Genomic DNA, 25,010 nt, shown 5'->3' with positions numbered 1-25,010 from the left:
TCCATGGCAAGCTGTATGTAGGGCATCATCGTTGTCAATGGCTACTTCCTATCCTCTCAGTGAAAAAGGTCCAAATGCTCTTATCACAACACGGCTAATCATCTGTCGGTTCTCGATCATGCCGGAATAGAATCCATTGATTCTTTTGCGTTTGTCATCACGCCCAACAATTGCGAGTTTGAAGCTCATCACAGTCATTCAATTCCTAAATCCTACTTGGAATACCACAGACAAGGTTTAGACTTTCTGGATTCTCATGAATGCCGCCATCAATTCTAGCTTATACCACGAAGATTCTGATTAAGGAATCCAAGAGATATGCGCTAGGTCTAAGGTAGAATGGAAGTGGTTGTCAATCACGCGTTCATAGGTGAGAATGATGATGAGTGTCATGGATCATCACATTCGTCATGTTGAAGTGCAACGAATATCTTGGAATAAGAATAAGCTTGAATTGAATAGAAAATAGTGGTACTTTGCATTAAAACTTGAGGTACAGCAGAGCTCCACACCTTAATCTATGGTGTGTAGAAACTCCACCGTTGAAAATACATAAGTGATGGTCCAGGCATGGCCGAGAGACCAGCCCCATGAAAGATCAAAAGACCGAATGGTCAAGAGACTATACAATCAAAGACGTCTAATACAATAGTAAAATGTCCTATTTATACTAGACTAGCTACTAGGGTTTACAGAGTTAAGAAATTGATGTAGAAATCCACTTCCGGGGCCCATTTGGTGTGTGCTTGGGCTGAGCTTGAGCTTTACACGTGTAGATGCTACTCTTAGAGTTAAACGCCAAGTTGTAACGTATTTTTGGCATTTAACTCTGGTTCGTGACGTGTTTCTGGCGTTTGACTCCAGAATGCAGCATAAAACTGGCGTTAAGCGCCAGTTTACATCGTCTAATCTCAAATAAAGTATGAACTATTATATATTGGTGGAAAGCTCTGGATGTCTACTTTCCAACGTCGTTGAGAGCACGCCATTTGGAGTTCTTTAGCTCCAGAAAATTTATTTCGAGTGAAGGGAGGTCAGAATCCAACAGCATCAGTAGTCCTTTGTCAGCCTTCTTATCAGAGTTTTGCTCAGGTCCCTCAATTTCAGCCAGAAAATACCTGAAATCATAGAAAAATACACAAACTCATAGTAAAGTCCAAAAATGTGAATTTAGCATAAAAACTAATGAAAACATCCCTAAAAGTAGCTAAATCCTACTAAAAACTATCTAAAAACCATGCCAAAAAGCGTATAAATTATCCACTCATCACAACACCAAACTTAAATTGTTGCTTGTCCTCAAGCAACTGAAAATCAAATAGGATAAAAAGAAGAGAATGTACTATAAATCCCAAAATATCAATGAATATTAGTTCTAATTAGATGAGCGGGACTTGTAGCTTTTTGCTTCTGAACAGTTTTGGCATCTCACTTTTTCCTTTGAAGTTTAAAATGATTGGCATCTATAGGAACTCAGAATTTTAGATAGTGTTATTGATTCTCCTAGTTAAGTATGTTGATTCTTGAACACAGCTACTTTTATGAGTCTTGGTCGTGGCCCTAAGCACTTTGTTTTACAGTATTACCACCGGATACATAAATGCCACAGACACATGACTGGGTGAACCTTTTCAGATTGTGACTCAGCTTTGCTAAAGTCCCCAGTTAGAGGTGTCCAGGGTTCTTAAGCACACTCTTTTTGCTTTGGATCACGACATTAACCACTCAGTCTCAAGCTTTTCACTTGGACCTGCATGCCACAAGCACATGGTTAGGGACAGCTTGATTTAGCCGCTTAGGCCTGGATTTTATTTTCTTGGACCCTCCTATCCATTGATGCTCAAAGCCTTGGATCATTTTTACCCTTGCCTTTTGGTTTTAAGGGCTATTGGCTTTTTCTGCTTGCTTTTTCTTTTTCTTTCTCTTTCTTTTTTTGCCATTTTTTTCTCAAGCTTTTGCTATTCACTGCTTTTTCTTGCTTCAAAAATCAAATTTATGATTTTTCAGATCATCATTAACATTTCTCTTTGTTCATAATTCTTTCAAGAGCCAACAATTTTAACATTCATAAACAACAAGATCAAAAATATGCACTGTTCAATCATTCATTCAGAAACAAAAAGTATTGTCACCACATCAATATAATTAAACTAAATTCAAGGATGAATTTGAAACTCATATACTTCTTGTTCTTTTGTATTAAAAAAACATTTTTCATTTAAGAGAGATGAAGGATTAATAGAATTATTCATAGCCTTAGGACATAGTTACTAAATGCTAATGATCATGAAGTAAAGACACAAACATAGACAAATATATAGCATAAGAATCAAAAAATAGAGAGATAAGAACAAGGAATGAGTCCACCTTAGTGACGTCTTCTTCTTGAAGGACCAATGATGTCCTTGAGCTCTTCTATGTCTCTTCCTTGCCTTTGTTGCTCCTCCCTCATTGCTCTTTGATCTTCTCTAATCTCATGGAGAATGATGGAGTGCTCTTGATGTTCCACCCTTAGTTGGTCCATGTTATAACTCAAATCTTCTAAAGAAGTGTTGAGTTGTTCCCAATAGTTATTTGGAGGAAAATGCATCCCTTGAGGCATCTCAGGGATTTTTTGATGATGAGCCTCCTCATGTGTCTCTTGAGATCCATGAATGGGCTCTCTTGTTTGCTTTATCCTCTTCTTAGTGATGGACTTATCCTCTTCAATGAGGATGTCTCCTTCTATGATAACTCCAGCTGAGTAGCATAGATGGCAAATAAGATGAGGAAAAGCTAGCCTTGCCATGGTGGAGGACTTTTTGGCTATTTTGTAGAATTCAAGAGAGATGACTTCATGAACTTCTACTTCCTCTCCAATCATGATACTATGGATCATGATGGCCTGATCCACAGTAACTTCGGATCAGTTGCTAGTGGGGATGTTGGAGCGTTGGATGAACTCCAACCATCCTCTAGCCACAGGCTTGAGGTCCAGTCTTCTTAATTGAACCGGCTTGCCTTTTGAGTCTCTTTTCCATTGAGCTCCTTCCACACATATGTCCATAAGGACTTGGTCCAACCTTTGATCAAAGTTAACCCTTCTAGTGTAGGGACGTGCATTTTCTTACATCATAGGCAAGTTGAATGCCAACCTTACATTTTCCGGACTGAAATCTAAGTATTTCCCCCGAACCATTGTAAGATAATTCTTTGGATTCGGGTTCACACTTTGATCATGGTTCCTAGTGATCTATGCATTGGCATAGAACTCTTGAACCATTAAGATTCCGACTTGTTGAATGGGGTTGGTCAGAACTTCCCAACCTCTTCTTTGGATCTCAAGTCGGATCTCTAGATACTCATTTTTCTTGAGCTTGAAAGGGACCTCAAGGATCACCTTCTTCTTGGCCACAACATCATAGAAGTGGTCTTGATAGACCTTTGAGATGAATCTCTCCATCTCTCATGACTCGGAGGTGGAAGCTTTTGTCTTCCCTTTCCCTTTTCTAGAGGTTTCTCCGGCCTTAGGTGCCATAAGTGGTTATGGAAAAATAAAAAGCTATGCTTTTATCACACTAAACTTAGAATATTGCTCGCCCTTGAGCAAGAGAAGAAAGAAAAGAAAAGAAGAAGATGAAGAAGAAGAAGAAAATGGAGGAGAGGGAGAGATATGTATTCGGCCAAGGGGAAAGAGAGGGTTGTGTTGTGTGAAAATGAAGAGGGATAGAGAGGTTTATATAGTGGGGGGAGAGGGGTTAAGGTTTGGCCATATTGGGTGGGTTTGGGTGGGAAAGTGATTTTGAATTTTGAAGGTTGGTGGGGTTTATGGGGAAGAGTGGATGGATGTGAGTGGTGAAGAGGTGATGGGGAAGAGAGATTGAAGTGATTGGTGAAGAAGAGAGAAGGTAAATTGAGGTAAGTGGGGATCCTGTGGGGTCCACAGATCCTGAGATGATCCTGTGGGGTCCACAGATCCTGAGGTGTCAAGGATTTAAATCCCTACACCAATGAGGCGTGTAAAACGCCCTTTTCATACAATCCTGGCGTTTAACGCCAGATTGATGCTTGTTTCTAGCATTGAACGCCAGTTCTATACTTGTTTTGGGTGTTCAACACCAGTCTGTAGCATGTTTCTGGCATTGAACGCCAGCTTCCCTCAGTGTGCAATCCTGGCATTTAAACGCCAGATCCATGCTCTGTTCTGGCATTGAACGCCAGCCAGATGCTCCTTACTGGCGTTTAAACGCCAGTAAGCCCTTCCTCCAGGGTGTGCTATTTCTTCTGCTATTTTTTATTCTTTTTTTAATTTTAGTATTTGTTTTGTGACTCCACATGATCATGAACCTAATAAAACATAAAAGAACAATCAAAATAAAAATAAAATTAGATAAAAATTGGGTTGCCTCCCAATAAGCTCTTCTTTAATGTCAATAGCTTAACAGTGGCTCTCATAGAGCCTCATAGGTGATCAAGTCAATGTTGTAGACTCCCAACACCAAACTTAGAGTTTGAATGTGGGGGTTCAATACCAAACTTAGAGTTTGGTTGTGGCCTCCCAACACCAAACTTTGAGTTTGATTGTGGGGGCTTTGTTTGACTCTATATTGAGAGAAGCTTTTCATGCTTCCTCTCCATGGTTGCAGAAGAAGATCCTTGAGCTTTAAATACAAGGTAGTCCCCATTTAATTGAAGAACTAGCTCTCATCTGTCAACATCAATCACAGCTCCTGCTGTGGCTAGGAAGGGTCTTCCAAGGATAATGCATTCATCCTCCTCCTTCCTAGTGTCTAAGATTATGAAATCAGCAGGGATGTAAAGGCCTTTAACCTTTACTAACACGTCCTCTACTAATCCATAAGCTTGTTTCATTGACTTGTTTGCCATCTGTAATGAGAATATGGCAGGTTGTACCTCAATGCTCCCTAGCTTCTCCATTACAGAGAGTGGCATAAGATTTATCCCTAACCCCAGGTCACAAAGAGCCTTCTCAAAGGTCCTGGTGCCTATGGTACAGGATATTAAAAATTTACCAAGGTCTTGTTTCTTTTGAGGTAGAGCTTGCTAAACCCATGTATCTAGTTCACTAATGAGCAAGGGAGGTTCATCTTCCCAAGTCTCATTACCAAATAACTTGGCATTCAGCTTCATGATAGCTCCCAGATATTGAGCAACTTGCTCTCCAGTTACATCTTCATCCTCTTCAGAGGAAGAATAGTCTTCAGAGCTCATGAATGGCAGAAGAAGGTTTAATGGGATCTCTATGGTCTCTGTATGAGCCTCAGATTCCTTTAGGTCCTCAATAAGGAACTCCTTCTTGTCTGGGAGACGTCTCATGAGGTCTTTCTCATTGGGATTCACGTCCTCCCCTTCCTCCTTGGATTCAGCCATATTGACAATATCAATGGCCTTGCACTCTCTTTTTGGATTTTCTTCAGTATTGCTTGGGAGAGTACTAGGAGGAGTTTCAGTGACTTTCTTACTCAGCTGGCCCACTTGTGCTCCAAATTTCTGATGGAGGACCTTATTTCACTCATGAAACTTAAATTGGCCATAGACAGATCAGAGACTATGTTTGCTAAGTTAGAGGTGCTCTGCTCAGAATTCTCTGTCTATTGCTGAGAAGATGATGGAAAAGGCTTGTTATTGCTGAGCCTATTTCTTCCACCATTATTAAAGCCTTGTTGGGGCTTTTGTTGATCCTTCCATGAGAAATTTAGATGATTTCTCCATGAAGAATTATAGGTGTTCCCATAAGGTTTACCCATGTAATTTACCTCTACTATTGCAGGGTTTTCAGGATCATAAGCTTCTTCTTCAGAAGATGCCTCTTTAGTACTGTTGGATGCATTTTACCATCCATTCAGACTTTGAGAAATCATGTTGACTTGCTGAGTCAACATTTTGTTCTGAGCCAATATGGCATTCAGAGCATCAATCTCAAGAACTCCCTTTATCTGAGGTGTCCAATTATTCACAGAATTCCTCTCAGAAGTGTACATGAATTGATTATTTGCAACCATGTCAATAAGTTCTTGAGCTTCTGCAGGCGTTTTCTTTAGGTGAATGGATCCACCTGTAGAATGGTCCAGTGACATCTTAGAGAACTCAGATAGACCATAATAGAATATATCCAGAATGGTCCATTCTGAAAGCATGTCAGGAGGACACCTTTTGGTCATCTGCTTGTATCTTTCCCAAGCTTCATAGAGGGATTCATCATCTTTTTGTTTGAAGGTCTGAACATCCACTCTAAGCTTGCTAAGCTTTTGAGGAGGAAAGAACTTAGCCAAGAAGGCTGTGACCAGCTTATCCTAAGAGTCCAGACTATCTTTAGGTTGTGAGTCCAACCATGTTCTAGCTCTGTCTCTTACAGCAAAAGAGAAAAGCATGAGCCTGTAGACTTCAGGATCCACTCCATTAGTCTTAACAGTCTCACAGATCTGTAAGAACTCAGTTAAAAACTGATAGGGATCTTCTGATGGAAGTCCATGAAACTTGTAGTTCTATTGCATTAGAGCAACTAGTTGAGGTTTCAGCTCAAAATTGTTTGCTCTAATGGCAGGGATTGAGATGCTTCTTCCATCAAACTTGGAAGTAGGTGTAGTATAATCACTAAGCATTCTCCTTGCATTATTGTTGTTAGGTTCGGCTGCCATATCCTTTTCTTGTTCGAAAATTTCAGTAAGGTTGTCTCTGGATTGTTGTATTTTAGCTTCTCTTAGTTTCCTCTTCAGAGTCCTTTCAGGTTCAGGATCAGCTTCAACAAGAATGCCTTTTTCCTTGTTCCTGCTCATATGAAAGAGAAGAGAACGAGAAAAGAAGAAGAATCCTCTATGTCACAGTATAGAGATTCTTTTATGTTAGTAGAAGAATAAAAGAATAGAAGAAGGAAAAGAGGAGAATCCAAACACAAGGGGGAAGAGAGTGGGTTTGAATTCTTGGGTGGAAGAGAAGTGTTAGTAGATAAATAAATAGAAGGAGATGAAAGAGGGAGAATTTCGAAAATAAATTTTGAAAAAGGGTTAGTGATTTTCGAAAATTAAGAGAAAAAATAAAATTAAAATTAAAATTTAAAACAATTAGTTAATTAAAAAGAATTTTGAAAAAGAGGGAGATGATTTTCGAAAATTAGAGAGAGAAAAGTAGTTAGGTGGTTTTGAAAAGATAAGAAACAAACAAAAAGTCAATTAGTTAGTTGAAAAAGATTTGAAAATCAATTTTGAAAAGATAAGAAGTTGGAAAAGATTTTTGAAATCAAATTTTTGAAAAAGATATTTTGAAAAGATATGATTGAAAAGATATTTTGAAAAAGATTTAATTTCAAAATTTTAAAATTGATTACTTGACTAAAAAGAAACTAAAAGATATGATTCTAGAATTTAAAGATTGAACCTTTCTTAACAAGAAAGTAACAAACTTCAAATTTTTGAATCAATCACATTAATTGTTAGTAAAGTTTTCGAAATTTTGAAATAAAGATAAGAAAAAAATTTTTGAAAAGATAGGATTTTTAAAATTGAAAATTTGACTTGACTTATAAGAAATAGCTAAGTTTTAAACATTTTTGACTAAGTCAACTCAAATTTTTGAAAATTATGAGCAAAATAAGGAAAATATTTTTTTTTGATTTTTTTGAATTTTTAATGATGAGAGAGAAAAACACCAAAAATGACTCACAACATGAAAATTAAGATCAAAACACATAATGCATGCAAGAACACTATGAATGTCAATGATGAACACCAAGAACACTTTGAAGATCAAGATGAACATCAAGACTTATTTTTGAAAATTTTCAAGAAAAGAAAAACATGCAAGACACCAAACTTAGAAATTTTTAATGCTTAGACACTATGAATGCAAAAATGCATATGAAAAACAACAAAAAACACAAAACAAGAAAATATCAAGATCAAACAAGAAGACTTACCAAGAACAACTTGAAGATCATGAAGAACACCATGCATGAGTTTTCGAAAAATGCATAAATTTTAAAAGACATGCAATTGACACCAAACTTAAAAATTGACACTAGACTCAAACAAGAAACACAAAATATTTTTGATTTTATGATTTTATTAATTTTTTGTATTTTTATTATTTTTTCGAAAACATATAGGAAAAAGAAAATAAGAAATTCAAAATTTTTAATAAGAATTCCAGGAATCTTTGCAATGTTAGTCTAAAGCTCCGGTCCAGGAATTAGACATGGCTTAATAGCCAGCCAAGCTTTTTGTGAAAGCTTCTGTCCAAAACACTAGACATGGCCAATGGCAAGCCAAGCTTTAGCATATAAATCAGACATATACCAGCTGATACTTCATCCAACTCCATATACTGACAAGGGGAAGCCTCAATCCAATTGAGTTAGACATGGCTTTACAGCCAGCCAAGCTTCAACATGCTTTATGAAACACTAGAATTCATTCTTAAAAAGTTAGAATAATTTTTCGAAAATAGAAGTAAAGATTTTTTGAAAGATTTTTGAAAATTTTTTGAAAATAAAACTAAAAGAAAATTACCTAATCTAAGCAACAAGATGAACCGTCAGTTGTCCAAACTCGAACAATCTCCGGCAACGGCGCCAAAAATTTGGTGCACGAAATTGTGATTTCTAATAATGGCATTCAACTTGGTATGCGCATCTACTAATTCAGCAATTTCTTCACAACTTCTCGCAACTAACCAGCAAGTGCACTGGGTCGTCCAAGTAATAAACCTTACGTGAGTAAGGGTCGATCCCACAGAGATTGTTGGTATGAAGCAAGCTATAGTCATCTTGTAAATCTCAGTTAGGCGGATAATAAATGGTTATGGGATTTTTGAATAATAATAATAAATAAACAGAAAATAAAGATAGAAATACTTATGTAAATCATTGGTGAGAATTTCAGATAAGTGTAGGGAGATGCTTTGTCCCTGTTGGATCTCTGCTTTCCTACTACCTTCCTCAATCCTTCTTACTCCTTTTCATGGCAAGCTGTATGTAGGGCATCACTGTTGTCAATGGCTACTTTCCATCCTCTCAGTGAAAAAGGTCCAAATGCTCTTGTCATAGCACGGCTAATCATCTGTCGGTTCTTGATCATGCCGGAATAAAATCCATTGATTCTTTTGCGTTTGTCATCACGCCCAACAATCGCGAGTTTGAAGCTCGTCACAGTCATTCAATCCCTGAATCCTACTTGAAATACCACAGACAAGGTTTAGACTTTCCGGATTCTCATGAATGCTGCCATCAATTCTAGCTTATACCACGAAGATTCTGATTAAAGAATCCAAGAGATATGCGCTCGGTCTAAGGTAAAACGGAAGTGGTTGTCAATCACGCGTTCATAGGTGAGAATGATGATGAGTGTCACGGATCATCACATTTGTCATGTTGAAGTGCAACGAATATCTTAGAATAAGAATAAGCTTGAATTGAATAGAAAATAGTGGTACTTTGCATTAAAACTTGAGGTACAGCAGAGCTCCACACCTTAATCTATGGTGTGTAGAAACTCCACCGTTGAAAATACATAAATGATGGTCCAGGCATGACCGAGAGGCCAGCCCCCATGAATGATCAAAAGACCGAATGGTCAAGAGACTATACAATCAAAGACGTCTAATACAATAGTAAAATGTCCTATTTATACTAGACTAGCTACTAGGGTTTACAGAATTAAGTAATTGATGTAGAAATTCACTTCCGGGGCCCATTTGGTGTGTGATTGGGCTGATCTTGAGCTTTACACGTGTAGAGGCTTCTCTTGGAGTTAAACGCCAAGTTGTAACGTGTTTTTGGCGTTTAACTCTAGTTCGTGATGTGTTTCTGGCGTTTGACTCCAGAATGCAGTATGGAACTGGCATTGAGCGCCAGTTTGTGTCGTCTAATCTCGAATAAAGTATGGACTATTATATATTGCTGGAGAGCTCTGGATGTCTACTTTCCAACGCCATTGAGAGCCCGCCATTTGAAGTTCTGTAGCTCCATAAAATTCATTTCAAGTGCAGGGAGGTTAGAATCCAACAGCATCAGCAGTCCTTTGTCAGCCTTCTTATTAGAGTTTTGCTCAGGTCCCTCAATTTCAGCCAGAAAATACCTGAAATCACAGAAAAACACACAAACTCATAGTAAAGTCCAGAAATATGAATTTAGCATAAAAACTAATGAAAACATCCCTAAAAGTAGCTAGATCCTACTAAAAACTATCTAAAAATCATGCCAAAAAGCGTATAAATTATCCGCTCATCACCAACCCACGCAACCCACCATACTAGTAAGTCGCATGTTGTGTTGATCTCTTTTTGTATACTCCCTTGAATAAAGAAACCTACCTTTGACCATGTCTGTAATTTCAGCTCCAATTGTTTTGCATGTCCTCTCGATGAACCCAAAGTTGTATCCATCAGGCCTTGGAGCTCTTGTAGATTCACAAGACCAAACCACATCTCTTATTTCCTTGTCACTCGGAATTATATCAATCATGATGGCTTGCTCTTCTAATATCTTTGGAATCAATTCCTCCTAAAAAGACACGACCAACATAGGTTTTGAGTTTAGAGATCTTTAAAGTATGACCTCCTAGCAATCTTGTTGATTCTCTACTTGGATCCTTCACATTTCTTCCCTCGTCTTGAATTTTTAGGATTTGGCTTCTTCTCCGCCTTATTTGTTAACTTTACATGAAAATATTTCGAGTTTCTATCAAAATCCTTTCTGTATTTATCCCTTGAGTGTTGTTTCTAAAATTTTGTCTTCTCTTGTATCTAAGGGTGGCAAATGGGTCTAAACTCGCCGGGCCGACCCGCATAACCCGCCAAAAAGGCGGGTTGGGTTGAAAAATTGGGACTGCCAGAAAGTAAAAGCCTGCCTAACCCGCACCGCTTAAACCGCGGGTTTTTAGCGGGCTTTGGCGGGCAGGGTGGGCTTTTCCGTTGGACTTAGAAATTTTTTTAGCAAGGGGGTATTTTTACAATTTTTTTTTACCAAAATCCAACTTCCCCCAACCCAACTTACAAGAGAATGAAGATGAAAATGGAGTATTTTGGATTATATTTATTTTGTTTTAGAGATAATATTTATAATTATGTTTTGGATTATGTTTATTTTGCTTTGAGAACAATATTTATAATTATGTTTTGGATGAAAACTTGGTTTATAATTATATTTATTAGATATTTATAATTACAAAGACTTTAATGTTTGTGAATATAAAAATTATAATTTGTTTATACTTTTAGAAATTATAATAGTTAAAAGTAAAAAATAGGAGAGACTTTTTTATGCCTTTATATATATATTATTTAATAGTTAAAAATAAAAAAAAAAAGAAAAAAAAGAGGTTATTTGGCGAGTTTAGCTCGCCGGCCCGCCAGCCCACCCTTAAGCGGGGCGGACTAAGATTTTAGAACCGCCTCACTAGGCAAGGCGGGGCGGACCAACCCACCAAAAAAAAGCTTCTGGCGGGACAGGGCGGGCGGATTTCCCCACTTGCCACTCCTACTTGTACCTTAACTCAACTTAATTCTTTAAAGCTTGTCTCTTTATTAAGTTTTCTTCATAGCTTATCCCATTTTTCAATTCTTGTTTTACTGTTGCAATTTTCTCGTCAAAGCACTTTATCTTCTCATCTATGTTTTCATATTTCTTATTCTATTCGTTGAGCGCAGTAAAATGTTTATATTCTTCAATATTTTGGCACAAGTTCTCCCCTCTACTTTCTTTCATCTTGATCGAAAATTTTCTTGAACTACGAATATGAGAACCACACATTGAGAAACCTAAAGGGTCCAGCTCCTTATTTGTAGGTCTTTTCTTTATTAGTAACGGGACGTGTCAAATTCTTTAGTTAAGATGTTATACATTACGTAATTAGATTCACATGTAAAAGTTAAAAAAAAACATATATAAAAATATAAACAAGAAAGATGTATCAGAAACTACTGTACCCCTTTATTCCAAAAACAACTTACACCAAACCTTAACACATTTAACATGCATACACACAGTACATACACATAAAATATATATCACACAGAACATGAGAACACACACCCAATTATTCGTATATAATTATCATTAATAATTAATTAAAGTATTCTGCGGCAATTTTGTCGCACTTCACCCTTGGATTCATCTTTGACATCAATGAGGCCCATTTTGACCATTGCTCGTTGGAAATCAAAGAAGAACATGGCTTGGTTAAATGCATAGGCATTCACAATGTTCCTTGTTAAAGGGCTAGCATAGAGGGTTTGATCTGACGTGAGAACACCATTCTTCCTCACCAGAGCATTGAAGTACAAGTTATCAAAGTCGTTCCTTGTTGCATCGAACGGCTGCTCTGTCGTGTCGCCGGAGCTGCATGTCCTAGAGAGTGTCTTGGCAAATTGTGAGTCCAATGTTGGGTCAGCTTGGTTCAATCTGTTCTTGAAAGAAGCACATCTTGCAACTCCTAACGTGTGAGCCCCTGCATAAATGTATTATATATATATATGGACTGTTAAAAAATTATGGCCAAGGAACATTCTATATTTTTCAAAAACTAATCGTATATTTTTAGAGCAATGCTAGGGGCCAGCAATTTTTGTGATTATTAGCCATCAACTAGTCATCAATGATGATTTGATGGTGTGAGATTGGTGTGAGATTTCATCCAATGGTTCACCTTTCTCTGCTGGTTAAATGCTGGCCAAAATTCAACAAAATTGCTGGCCCCCTAGACTTTTCCATATTTTTATGTTAACTCCATCTGCAATTTAGTCGTTCTAGAAATATATTTACCACATTCCAAACTAGTTTTCTTAACTAATGTGATTTTTTTTTAAATTTATTACTAAAATATCATTCTTTTTTGTTATAAAGGATTTGTGTGTATCCAAGTCGTATAAAATGATATAATATAAAAAGATATTTATAAATGTTAAGAGAATCTAAATAATAAAGATGTAATATCTTATAATAAATATTCAGATATGCTAAATAATTCTAATGAAAATTAATTGATCATAATATATTCTAACATCCACTTCAAACTCAAGTAACAACTTGAGTTTGAAATTTTTTAAAACAAAAATATAAAAAATTTACATAAACTAATGAAACGGGTGCAAACAAAATTTGCGGAAGGAAGTTCAGGCAATACTACCAAAAAGATGGCGAACTGCTCGAAAATTGCCAAAAAGTGGCAAACTGTGAAGAGATGGTAAAATGTCGAAGAATGACAAAAAAAATATTTGATTTTTCCACGAAAATACGTAAGTAGTGGATAATAATGGTATTTGATTCATCAGACTTGGAAAGATACAAAATAAAGAAGATATGCTAATCGGCGAGGTGAAAAAATATAAAAAGAGACAAAAAAAGCAAAGAAAAATGATAGAGTAAAAGTGTAAAAAATACGATGAAAAAAAACAACCTATCTTCTTCAAGAAAGATACATGACTCATGATACCCTATGTAAAAGGATTTGTGTGTATTCAACTTGGATAGAATGGTATAATATAAAATGATATTTATAAGTATTAAGATAATTAAAATAATAAAAACGTATTATCCTATAATAAATATGATAAATAATTTTAATGAAAGCTAATTGATCCTAATATATTCTAATATTTTTTATAAAAGAATAACATATGAATAATTATTATTTATAAAATATGACATTTTGATAATAAATTTCAAAATATGTGACACTTTCGTAAAAATATTTTCCAAACTAATTATCACTCCATATTGTCAAGACAAAACAAAGATCTATATAATTTATATCCTTGCATTTATTACATTTTCCCCCACCTTTTGAACTTAGTGACCAATGATGTAATATATGAAAATGAAGTTTTCTTTTCACTTCATATTTTAATCATCTAACTCTTTCTTACTACTAGAACAGAATTTTCAAAAGACCAAAATTATGTCCGCAAAAAATAACATTATGAAATAATGAAGAAAAGAATTAATTAATTAATCATCTACGACAATAATAAATAAGTTTAGTTATATAATAATATAATTCTTTTACACAGTAAATAAAATAGTTTACACTGCTTACCCGAAAGAGCGACCATTTCTTGAGCAGAAAAACCACGTTGCCCAAAAGCCTTAATCAACTCAGAGGCATTGAAGGTTGGGAATGGAAGATTTATAGTATCCTCTATTTTCGACCTTCTTCCATCCTTTCTCCCTTTTGGTATGTCATAGATTGGACCTCCAGCCTGTTTTATTTTATTTTTTTCATCATACGTACAATAATTATTTATAAGATATAGGATACAACATCACTTATTATAATACTGGACTTGCGATAAATCTTTATTTATGATATTTGATTAAAATATTTCTCGCCGTCCATTCATAAAAACTCTTATATTATTTTTTTAAAACTTAAAATATTAAATATATAATCACATAATAATTGGATAAAATACATTTTCTTTCTTCAGCATTTATGATTTTGTTAAAAATATTTTTAATATTTAATTTTATTTTTTATATTTTTTATTTATGTTAAAATTATCTTTAAAGATTAATTTCATTGATCTAAAATATCATAGAGATAAAATTAAAAATATCTAAAGATAACTTTAAAATAAAAAATATTAGAGACAAAATTAAATAAATCTAAAACATCACCGATAAAATTAAATAAAAATAAATGTTAAAAATATTTTTAAAAAAATTACAGCCATTAAAAATAAAGTACATATTTTACTCAAAATAAATTTATATCTAATAAAATTAAGTAATATATTTCGTCATCTACTTACAAAGAATACAGCATCCCTAGCCGCCATAGCAAGAATATCAGCACACGAAACAACACCAGCACATTGTCTTTCAAGTTCATCCTTGATTTCATCAATGACTTCGTATCCTCTAAGGCTCAGATTCCCTGGTGAGTCCTTTTCTGCTGTATTGTCCTTTGTGGAGTCAATTAGGATTGACCCATCACAACCCTATGTAAGTGCACGTAGAACAAATAAGTGAGCAAACGATTTCAATAATGTATCAACGACTGCAATTAATAACAACAAAAAAAAACTGTTACACAAATAAGCTTGAATAAATTATAATTGAAATGGGTATTATTTTATTTATTCATTATTGAATAAATTATAAGCTTGAATTAATTTAGATTCTAATAAACTTCACCAAAAGCTGTTACACAAATAACAAGAATGAGTTGGCATAAAGAAAAATAAAAATAAAAATCATGAGGTGTAAAATGTAGAAAATAATGGATGAAGGTGTTCAAGTGGTCGAGGATTTTGTCGCTGTTGAAAGAGATGCACCACAGAATGGTGTGGACATTTTTTGAGACAAGAAGTAGTTGGATCACTACTTTCAGGTAATGGTTACTCATTCTAAGAAATAAGGATGGAATAGAAGTCATCTTGCTGGTCCATTCATTATTAATTTGTAGATTTCAAAATTAGATACTATAAAAAGAGTATTGTTAAGTAGTCAAAATATTATAGATAATAAATAAAAATAAAAAATATTTGGTAATTAAAGAAAATTAGTCAAAAATAGTGATAATTTGTCTTATTTAATATTTATTAATTATTGTGATAATTAATAAATACTAAATAAAAAAAGTTTTATTGATTGTTTGTTTGTCTTCTTAATATTACTGAATAAAAATAAATTGACACAATTAATTTCTTTATATAATTATCTTCTCTCATTTAGTTACACTAAAGTCAATTTTAAATTTAATATGAATTAAATTTCAAAAATGCTCTTTCATTATTATTACATTCATAATTCTATAAGTTTTTTTTTTCTAAATAAAAATTTTAAATTTTGATATTTTTAATTCTAAAAAAAATCTTAAATCATCACCTCAATACATTTTATAAAAAATAAAAACATCTTATATTTGATTAGTCTTTATTTTTTAAAAACATCCAAAGGTATTAGTTTTTAACCTACAAAATAAAATAATAAATAATAAATTAACTATAGATTTTATGTGTTTAAAATTATAGATGTTATACATATAAAATTATGAATGTTAAATTAAAAAAATTTAACAACTTCAACTATACAACTCATATTTTATATATAGACTATTAAAAATAAAAAAACAGAAAATGAAATATAAACAAAAATTAAGAAATAAAATTTTAAAAATAATTATTAATTCATTATATTAAAATCAATAAATAAGCATATATATGAATATTAAATAAAAATATTAAAATAATTAAAATTATGACCTATTAGTATACATATGAGATAATATTTGAAAAATATAATAAGATACAGTTTTAAATTTAGTAATATTAATTGTTATTAATATATATAAAATTATAAATGTTATTTGTATGAACTTATGGATATTATGAATAAATTTGTCAACTAAATAAATTAATTTAAGTATTTGATATATATTTTTTTAAATTTAGTTATGATAAAATTTGAAAATATTTGTGTTAAAAAATATAATAAATTATTATTCCACTTTGAAAAATAAGAAACAAATATTATGTAAGTAAGATAATAAATTAGTGATTACAAAAAAATTAATTAAAATTAATGATAATTAAAATTTAGATTACTCTACCAATTTCTACGATATTACGTAGGTGCAGTAAACAATAATAAAAAAAATAGTAGTTATATACAAAGAAAAATCAATTAACATTAATGACATTTAAAATATATTATTATGATTAGTTTTTAATGTAATAGTATATATGAAAATTAAATTATAAAAATTTTTATTAATATATGATAATCGTAATAATTAATGATATAATATGATAAATTGAGTAATAAGAGAGTAAAATAAAAAAGCAAAATATAAAATAATTTTATAAATGAAGTCAAATTAAAATTAATTTTTAACTAGTTATAACTGAATTATTTATTATTTTAGTTCCAAAATTTTTCCTATAAAAAAAAGGAGATATAAATTCTTGGACTTACCATTTTGTTGTCATCAATACATTCTATTTCTCTATAATAGTATATGAGAAGTGCTAAGAAAACAGTATATTTTATGATTTGTAGTTATTAATTAGTTATTTTTAATATTTTTAATAGTATAAAATTTTATTTAATAATATAAAATTATTTATTTTTTTTACCGATTAAATATGGACTAAATTTAAAAAAAAATATTCACCTTTAAATTTTTTCACATTATATTTCAAGCGTTGTCGGAATATTTGACTAATGGTATTTTTCAATTTTTATCTGTCTTATCTATCTATCTCATTAGAAGTTTTTTAAACAAAGTACCAAGTATGTGAGTAATAAGACCATGAAGACTTGCAACGGTGGATTTTTTATAGGTTCTGGGAGAAAACATTTTTTTCAAGAATTTACTTGTTATTTTATTTTTTTAAAAACTTATAAATCTATTATAAAATTTTTCAAAGTCTTATATGTCATATTACTCCTTTATTTTAAAAAATATTACTTAATAAATTTTAGGCTATATATTTTTAGACAATATGGTCTAAATGTGGTATAACCGTATAAGCAACACTTTGTGGGAAAAAAAAAAAAAGAAACACTGACTATTGAATAATAGGCTAAGCCAAATTAGGCAAAAAACGCTTGGACTTTAGTAATAATGTTTAAAATACATTATCTAAGTATGTCTAAAATGAGCACAACAATGATGTATTTATTGGATGCACCACATTTATATAGATTATTAAATTTGATTAGATGAAAATCAAATACTAATATAAAAGAAGAACATCGATGAATTCTAATAAATACAGAATATTCTAATAAATAAATAAATATTTTAAATGACAATACTTTAATACACAATGTTTTAAATGATAATAAAATCTTTTATTTTTAAATAATTAAATATAAAACATATAAATAAAAAATATAAATATTCTTTATTCAATAAAATTAATTATTATGCAAAATTTTTTTATAATATTAAAAGATCATATTAAAATAAAATTTTTAATTGTAATATATATACAATAATTAAAATTTTATGTTATATTACTTAATAAATAATTAAATTATCACTACAAGGGAGGCGCGAAATGGCGGTGGTTTTTTTCTTGATTAGCGGCGGTTTTAAACCGCCGCAAAATCAAATGCCGGCGGCTAACCGGACCGCTATGGATATGGGCGCCGGGATTGGGTTTGGCGGCGGTTTCCAGCAACCGCTGGTATAACCGCCGCTAAATCAAAATTTTGCGGCACACCAATAGATAACCGCCGCCAAACCAGACTGACACGATTTGCTTCATATTTACCGGTGGTTTTCGAACCACCGCGATTTATCTCAATAGGTCCAAGTTGCCACACGTTTAGCGGCGGTTTTAAACTGCCGCTAAATAATACTATAATTTCGGTCACAAATATCGACGGTTTAAAACCGCCGCTAAATTAAAAAAAATAAAAAAAAAATAGATTTCTCAAAAAAAACACACATATTTTTTAAAAATATTATTGAATTATTTTTTTATTCTTTTTAGATTTTTTATTATTTTAAGAGTGAATATTTTCAACCTTAGAATCTAAACTTTTAGCAAAACAAAATAATATATTCATAAAAATACGAAGAAAATAAATCTCTTTCAAAGAGTTGCTTAGTCTAATTCAATAAAATATTTGCTTCAATCAAAAAGATCTCCAATCCTAATATTCTATTCTTCACTCTATCATTCCACGAAACTCATCCCTGCAGTGATGTCTGATGGCAGCTCCTTGCCTTGCCGTTGAAACAGATCGCCTTCATCTTTTTCTTCTCTGCTGCTGCCTCATCCTCCATCGCCTTCCTCTTCAACTTCTCGCCTTCCAGCTCTGCTTGGAGTTCAAGCAACTTCCTATGGATCTGTGGAGATTAAGCACTACACAGCCAAGCTCATATATGCAATTCCTCTTTTATGGTTTTTACCTTTAAAAAAAAGCTAACATGTCTAGTGAGACATACATATATGCACAATATAGATGTAATAAGAAAAATCAATTCCCAAATTCAAATCCAATAAATCCAAATCGATATAGACAATATTTTAAATAAAATTGAATTGGATTGGGAAGTAAAAGTGAAACCAATACTATGCAAATTGTAACAAAATTATATTAAATATCCTATATAAATCGATCTTGGCATGTATTTAATATTTATAGTCCAATTGTATGTCTATATACGAGTATAGGAGGAGTGTCTCATAAATTGCTCTCTGCCTTAGTTGTTGTCGTAAGTAACCAATATAACTTACTAAATCGTTAGATCAACGAAGATTTATTTTTGTCTTACTAGTTTGTACCCAATAACAGTTTAACTTCATATACACCCTCATAGTAAATTATTAGACACTTACAATGATTTACATGTAAGTTTTGAGTTTACTTCGTCAACAACAAATTAGAAAAGAGGACACAAATGCATATATTTTTCAATCAAGATATTCATGTAGAATTAATTTTCAACCAATTTATGTCTGATAAATCCAACAAGTAACTAATAAGATGAAAATGCATTCAGGATATTTCATCAGTATATAGGTTCCCTATAAGATTGAGAAAATGTAAGGATTAGTTTGATAAATTTACCTTTGTGGATTTGAACATGATTTGTGCAGGGCAGTTAAGGAAAGCCTGAGACCCCTTCGTTAGGCCATGAGAACCCATAAGAACAGCTAAAAGCTTCACATAAGTTTTCCATGGATTCACCATTTGCTTCCTTGTGAAGCCTTGAAGGTAAATCAGGAAAAGGTAAACAAACCCTTGAATAAATGTGAAGTACCAACCATAGCTGAAAATTAATAAACCACCAAATCATTATTAGTCACAAATTAATATCACTAACAAATAAAAATAGTACTAATTAATTCATCGTATATCTTGCTGAGGATATATATATATATATATATATATATATATATATATATATATATATATATATATATATATATAGTCTTACTCCTAAATCCTAATATATCTATCTATCTATCTTGGTCAGCCTATATATAATTGTTGCTACACATTTTAATCAGCACGAATCCCTTCAGTCAAGTTTATTATAGGAGCCAAACTGTGACCAACCTTGCTACAATCAAGTATATATATTCTAATAACTTGGGGATATGCATTTATCAAAAAAGCATTTAAGCACCACAAAATTGACAAAATTGGAAATTAGAAACAAAATTTTTTATCTTACCACTCTAATCTTGTTGGAGGTAAACAACTCTTGGACATAGTTGCGTTCCTTTGAACTCATGCCACCATGATAACTCTATTTTAATCCAAGTCAAGCATCAGATTTATAATTCAGCAGCAAGGCTTAATAGAATTATCTACATATTGAAAGAGAAATGCACAGCTAACCTTTGCCGAGATATTGTTATCATTCAAGTATCAACTAATCATATCAGTTTCAGACTGCAACAAGAAAAGAAATAATTGATTCCCAACAAGAAAAGCATTATAACATCACCACTAAAGAAAGTAAACTTATGTAATTAACTATCTTCTATCTGAGCAATTAGCCATATGTAACAACTAACAAGTACTACCATCACTAGTAAATAAAACTGGCATGCAAATCTATCATCTGCAATGGCCTAAAAACAAAAGTTATTGCATCTTGTGCAATAAAAGCAACCACTCTGCAAGAGTTCAACTTTTTTTTTTCACTATCAAAACCAAACCAAAGTAGCATTCAGTTGCAGAAACTCACCTTCACTGCACCTTGTCTAAGCTGGTTCAGTGTTTCAGCTGCTTCCTCAGTTGTCTACAATTGTTTAACAACGAATCAAACAAAACGATTAAATAACCACGTCTCATACATCCATCAGAATAAGTAAATTACATCAGATGAAATACCTGACTGCTGCTTAAACTACCTTTTCATATACAAGGTTAAGACAGCAGAACAATAGATGAAAATTCCAAGCTCAGAAGCAGAACATAGATGCTATTAGCATACAAAGAGCATAATGGAGATCAACATGAACACCTTAGCGTTTCTTTATATGATTTATACACGTACCTAAGTCCCTTTTTTTAATAATTCCAATTCCAAAAATGGAAAGCACAATCCATGACCAATTGAACATTCCTCTAATAATGATAATGACCCTTTTTTTATATTTTACCTCATTAGTGCTAATAACTAGTTTACTACTATTTCGAATTAAAATTTGACTTGATTAGAATGTTAATAACTTAGAAGTTCTGATCCTGATATATGGTAGATAGCTAGTTATTAGTACTGAAGTTAAGTCATTTCTAACTTTATGGAAGAACTCTAATAAAGCAACGCATGAAGGCAATCGATCCACATGATTCAGCTGAAATTAAGCTGAGCTGAACCTTAAGGCTCTCAATTGATAATGTAAGTGTGTAATAGATTCTCATAAAAAGGATGGTTGGGGACCTTATTTCAAACAGTTTCATCCATAACATTATGTCAAAAACAGACTTGAACATTATTGAAACTGAATCAATCAAATAACTTTTTTCATTTATTTACTCTAACTATCAATTTTAATACAAAGCACACAATAAATAAAAAAAGTAGTACCTTCAAATTCCTAACTCTAAATAGCAACAATTAACCCCAATTAATAGAACATATAGACAAATTCTGAATCAAAGTAACCTGAATCAAAATTTTGAACCAAGAATGAAAACAAGAAAGAAAGATCAATGTGGAAGAACGAACCATTAACAGGGGAGAGGCCACGATAGCTCAGATTGGCGCACGGGGGAGGAGGGTGTAAGGGTTTCACGCACGATCGAGGAGATGGAAAACTTCGACGCCGGTGAGAGAAGGACAGAGGGCAGCCGCGTGACTCCACAACCACACAAAGGCGCAGGGTGAATCGAAGATTAGGGATTTCAGGCACCGTGGATGAGGGAGTATGGATTTCAGGCACTGTGCAGGAGAGTCGAAAGCTTGACGCCGAAAAGATGAGGATGGATCAGCGACGCACGGTGGAGCAGTAGTGCCAGGGTTTCATGCGCTACCAATTTCACTTTGCGGGTTTCTGCAAGATTGGGGAAAATATTAGTTATAAGATAACAAAAAAAGGCAAAATGAAAATTGAATTATGATAAAGATCCAAATTAGCGGCATTTCAGATGCAGTCGCCACCAATGGTGCGGCACATGAAGGATTGGTACTTCTGCTGACATGTTTTGTGGCGGTTAGCTGAGCGGCCGGCAATTTTTTGCCGCTATGTTCCGTGTTTCTTGTAGTGTATTATATTCAAAATTTATTAACTATGGTGATATATTGTGATAACTTAAAACACGTTTCAACTCTTAGCAAATCCTATCCTTTCATCATAGAAGCAAGCACTTTGAACTTGAGACTTCATTTTGTAAAGGAGAAGGTGAATCAGAACCAGCTTCACATTGTGCACATTCGTGCTGTTGATCAAGTGGCTGATCTTTACACTAAACCTTTATATATATATGTATGAAACTTTAAATGTTAATTTTAATAAATAAAAAATATTTATCTTTTTGTATTTATATGTTTTATATTTTTATTTATGTAAGTTTGATTAGTTTAGATTTTACTAATACAAGTAAATATATAATGTGATATGTATATATTTAGAATTATATTATTTTTATTCTGTTTTTCTAAAAAAAATAAAAAATATAAAAAAGATTAATATTTTTATGTATTATATATAATATTTTAAATAAATTATATTTTCAAAATATTTTAATGAAAAACTATTTTATATAATAATATCTTTAACAAAATTAGTTAATTAATAAATTTTGAATATAATAATCTAATTATTTGTCAAGTAATATAAAATAAAATTTTAATTATTTTATATTTTTATTTTATAGTTTAAAATTTTATTTTAATATAATTTTTTAATATCATAAAAATTTCTTGCATAATAATTAATCTTATTGAATAAACAATACTCATATTTTTGTATTTATATGTTTTATATTTAATTATTTAAGAATAAAAGATTCTATTACTATTTAAAATATTGTGTATTAAAATATTATTATTTAAAATATTTATTTATGTACTAAATATTTATTAGAGTCCATCAATGTTCTTCTTTTATATTAACCTTTAATTTTTATCTAATTAAATTTAATGATCTATATAAATATAATGCATCTAATAAACACATAATTATTGTGCTCGTTTTAGACATACTCCATTATCTAAACTCCGATGAGAGAACATTTTCCAATCCTTATGAAGGGGTGTTTCCGATTTTGAATAATTGGTATTTGGTTGTATAGGTGTAATAAAATGTAACAAAAATTATAGTAATTATACTAGGTGATAGTGTTTTGATTATGATGTTTATGTATGTATGAAACACTGAGGCTAATCTTTTCTCCCATTTTGGTGGTCGAGAGCAGTAAGAAATTATTAAAAAAAAAGATGGAATTGGTTGTTATCTAGTCTACCCATGACTTATTCTATAGGCAATTTAATTTTTTCATTCATAAAAATATTGCCTATTTTCAGTGAGAAATTATATAAGATTCTTTATTATTGCAATCATATTTTTTCATTAAAAAGCATAATCATTTATATATGTATACATGTTATAAAAACTTGAAATAATACAAAACAAAAGTTGCCAGTTGCAAACTCGATTTAAAAGGGTCAATGAATTCACATTTGATTTTAAAACCCACCATGCAAAAGTAAACCATTCTACCAATAATGCCTAGCTGATTTTTTTTTTACCAAAGATAGGAGACTCGAACCCGCAACCTTTTAATTGAGTATGGGGAGACTATACCATTTGAGCTATTACTCATTGACATAATGCTTAGCTGATTGGCGTGTGTGTAATACTGTAATAATACTGTATTATTTGTATATCTAAAATTAAATTATATATATATATATATATATATATATATATATATATATATATATATATATATATATATATATAAACATAAGTAATAAATATAAGAGTTAAAAATATAAATAAATTGACCATTAAAATAAAAATAATTACTTATCCTAAAAAATTAAATTATTAAAATAATGACACAAATAATTATTAAATTATTTTACTTTTTTATGCTAAATTCTTTAGAAAGAATAAAGATCAAACTCTATGATCAAAGATTAGAGAAATTCTAATACCATATATAAAATTATTTATTTTAAAAATGTAAACTATTAAATAAAGATAAATAAATAATTATATATTTAGCAAAGACTTTATCAAAATGTGAAAGTGATACATATATAGAATGAAGTACCTGAATGAAGCAGTCATGGAAATGCATTCTAATAAGAGCAGCAGCAAGAGTAGGATCATGTTGCAAAGCCCTATTAACAATGTTCTTAACGACAGGCTCAACAAGAGGGCAACCCACCATCAAGTAATAGTTCATGTCTAAGCCATTTGCTCCCATTCTGTATCCACTTGCCATCACTTGATGAATCACCAAAACAATTACCAACAAATTTGCCATCACTATCTTCAAAACCTTCAAATACGATCTATGTTTGTTGCATCTTGGATGAATCCAATCTTGGTTAACTATATATATAGCTAGTGTGGGAGGAGTAGTGTTTAGTTGGATTGTGGTAATATGAGGTCCTAAATTAAAGAAGTTTATATAGTGGGGGAAAGTTGGCATAAACTACAATGTGGGGTAACGGCGATATATATATATATAGTATTATATTGCATAAATTTACTAGAACCGAGTAGTCATTTTGTTTTCTTTTGATAATGCTCTTAGAAGATAAAACACAAAGATACTAATAATATTTAGAGAAAATTAATTGTTTCAACTACCACACACATGTATATAAGGAACTATGATTAAAATATTTTGTTTATCTTTATATACTTTTCCTTCAAATAAATATATCATTTGCGCATGATTGAAAAGGCAATTGGCCGAAAAAATTGGGATATGGAAATTAGACAGTGAAAAATAGAAAGTTGAAGATAGTGGCATGTACTTTATCGCTTAGCTTTGCACCATTAGTTAAAAAATTATAAAATCTTACCTAATCACATTGGTCAATTTTTATTACTTATATTAATTAATAAAACTAGCAAAATAA

General features: G+C 31.9%; 2 protein-coding genes and 1 non-coding gene across 6 annotated transcripts; 1 reads left to right on the top strand and 2 right to left on the bottom strand.

Moving 5' to 3' along the window:
* Positions 1–6,131: 6,131 nt before the first annotated feature.
* Positions 6,132–6,239, top strand: LOC112713764 (small nucleolar RNA R71). Its single transcript, XR_003158725.1, has one exon. It is a non-coding gene; the product is annotated as a small nucleolar RNA R71 (small nucleolar RNA).
* A 5,662-nt stretch (positions 6,240–11,901) lies between these two features.
* Positions 11,902–24,495, bottom strand: LOC112711118 (peroxidase 47). The gene is made up of 4 exons (XM_025763684.3): positions 24,191–24,495; positions 14,743–14,931; positions 14,028–14,190; positions 11,902–12,440 (listed from the first exon to the last, which is right to left on the bottom strand). Exons 1-4 carry the CDS (start codon positions 24,404–24,406, stop codon positions 12,061–12,063), a joined length of 948 nt encoding a protein of 315 aa, XP_025619469.1. The 5' UTR covers positions 24,407–24,495; the 3' UTR covers positions 11,902–12,060.
* LOC140175331 (UDP-galactose/UDP-glucose transporter 2-like) lies at positions 18,487–21,810 on the bottom strand. 4 transcript variants are annotated; one of them, XR_011865882.1, is made up of 6 exons: positions 21,639–21,810; positions 20,652–20,705; positions 20,300–20,353; positions 20,133–20,207; positions 19,523–19,724; positions 18,487–18,860 (listed from the first exon to the last, which is right to left on the bottom strand). XR_011865882.1 is itself a non-coding variant. In XM_072203071.1 (5 exons), exons 3-5 carry the CDS (start codon positions 20,168–20,170, stop codon positions 18,639–18,641), a joined length of 399 nt encoding a protein of 132 aa, XP_072059172.1. In that variant the 5' UTR covers positions 20,171–20,207; positions 20,300–20,353; positions 20,652–20,790; the 3' UTR covers positions 18,487–18,638. The 4 variants fall into 4 exon arrangements, 2 of the variants coding, with proteins under 2 accessions (XP_072059172.1, XP_072059173.1); XR_011865883.1 differs by having other exon boundaries at positions 18,487–18,813; positions 21,639–21,779; XM_072203071.1 differs by lacking the exon at positions 21,639–21,810 and having other exon boundaries at positions 18,487–18,797; positions 20,652–20,790.
* Positions 24,496–25,010: the final 515 nt, after the last annotated feature.

Source organism: Arachis hypogaea, chromosome 9, assembly GCF_003086295.3.
Source record: "Arachis hypogaea cultivar Tifrunner chromosome 9, arahy.Tifrunner.gnm2.J5K5, whole genome shotgun sequence".
NCBI classification, from domain to species: domain Eukaryota; kingdom Viridiplantae; phylum Streptophyta; class Magnoliopsida; order Fabales; family Fabaceae; genus Arachis; species Arachis hypogaea.
The sequence above is the reverse complement of the archived record's forward strand: the minus strand, read 5'-3'. Positions and strand labels throughout refer to the sequence as shown.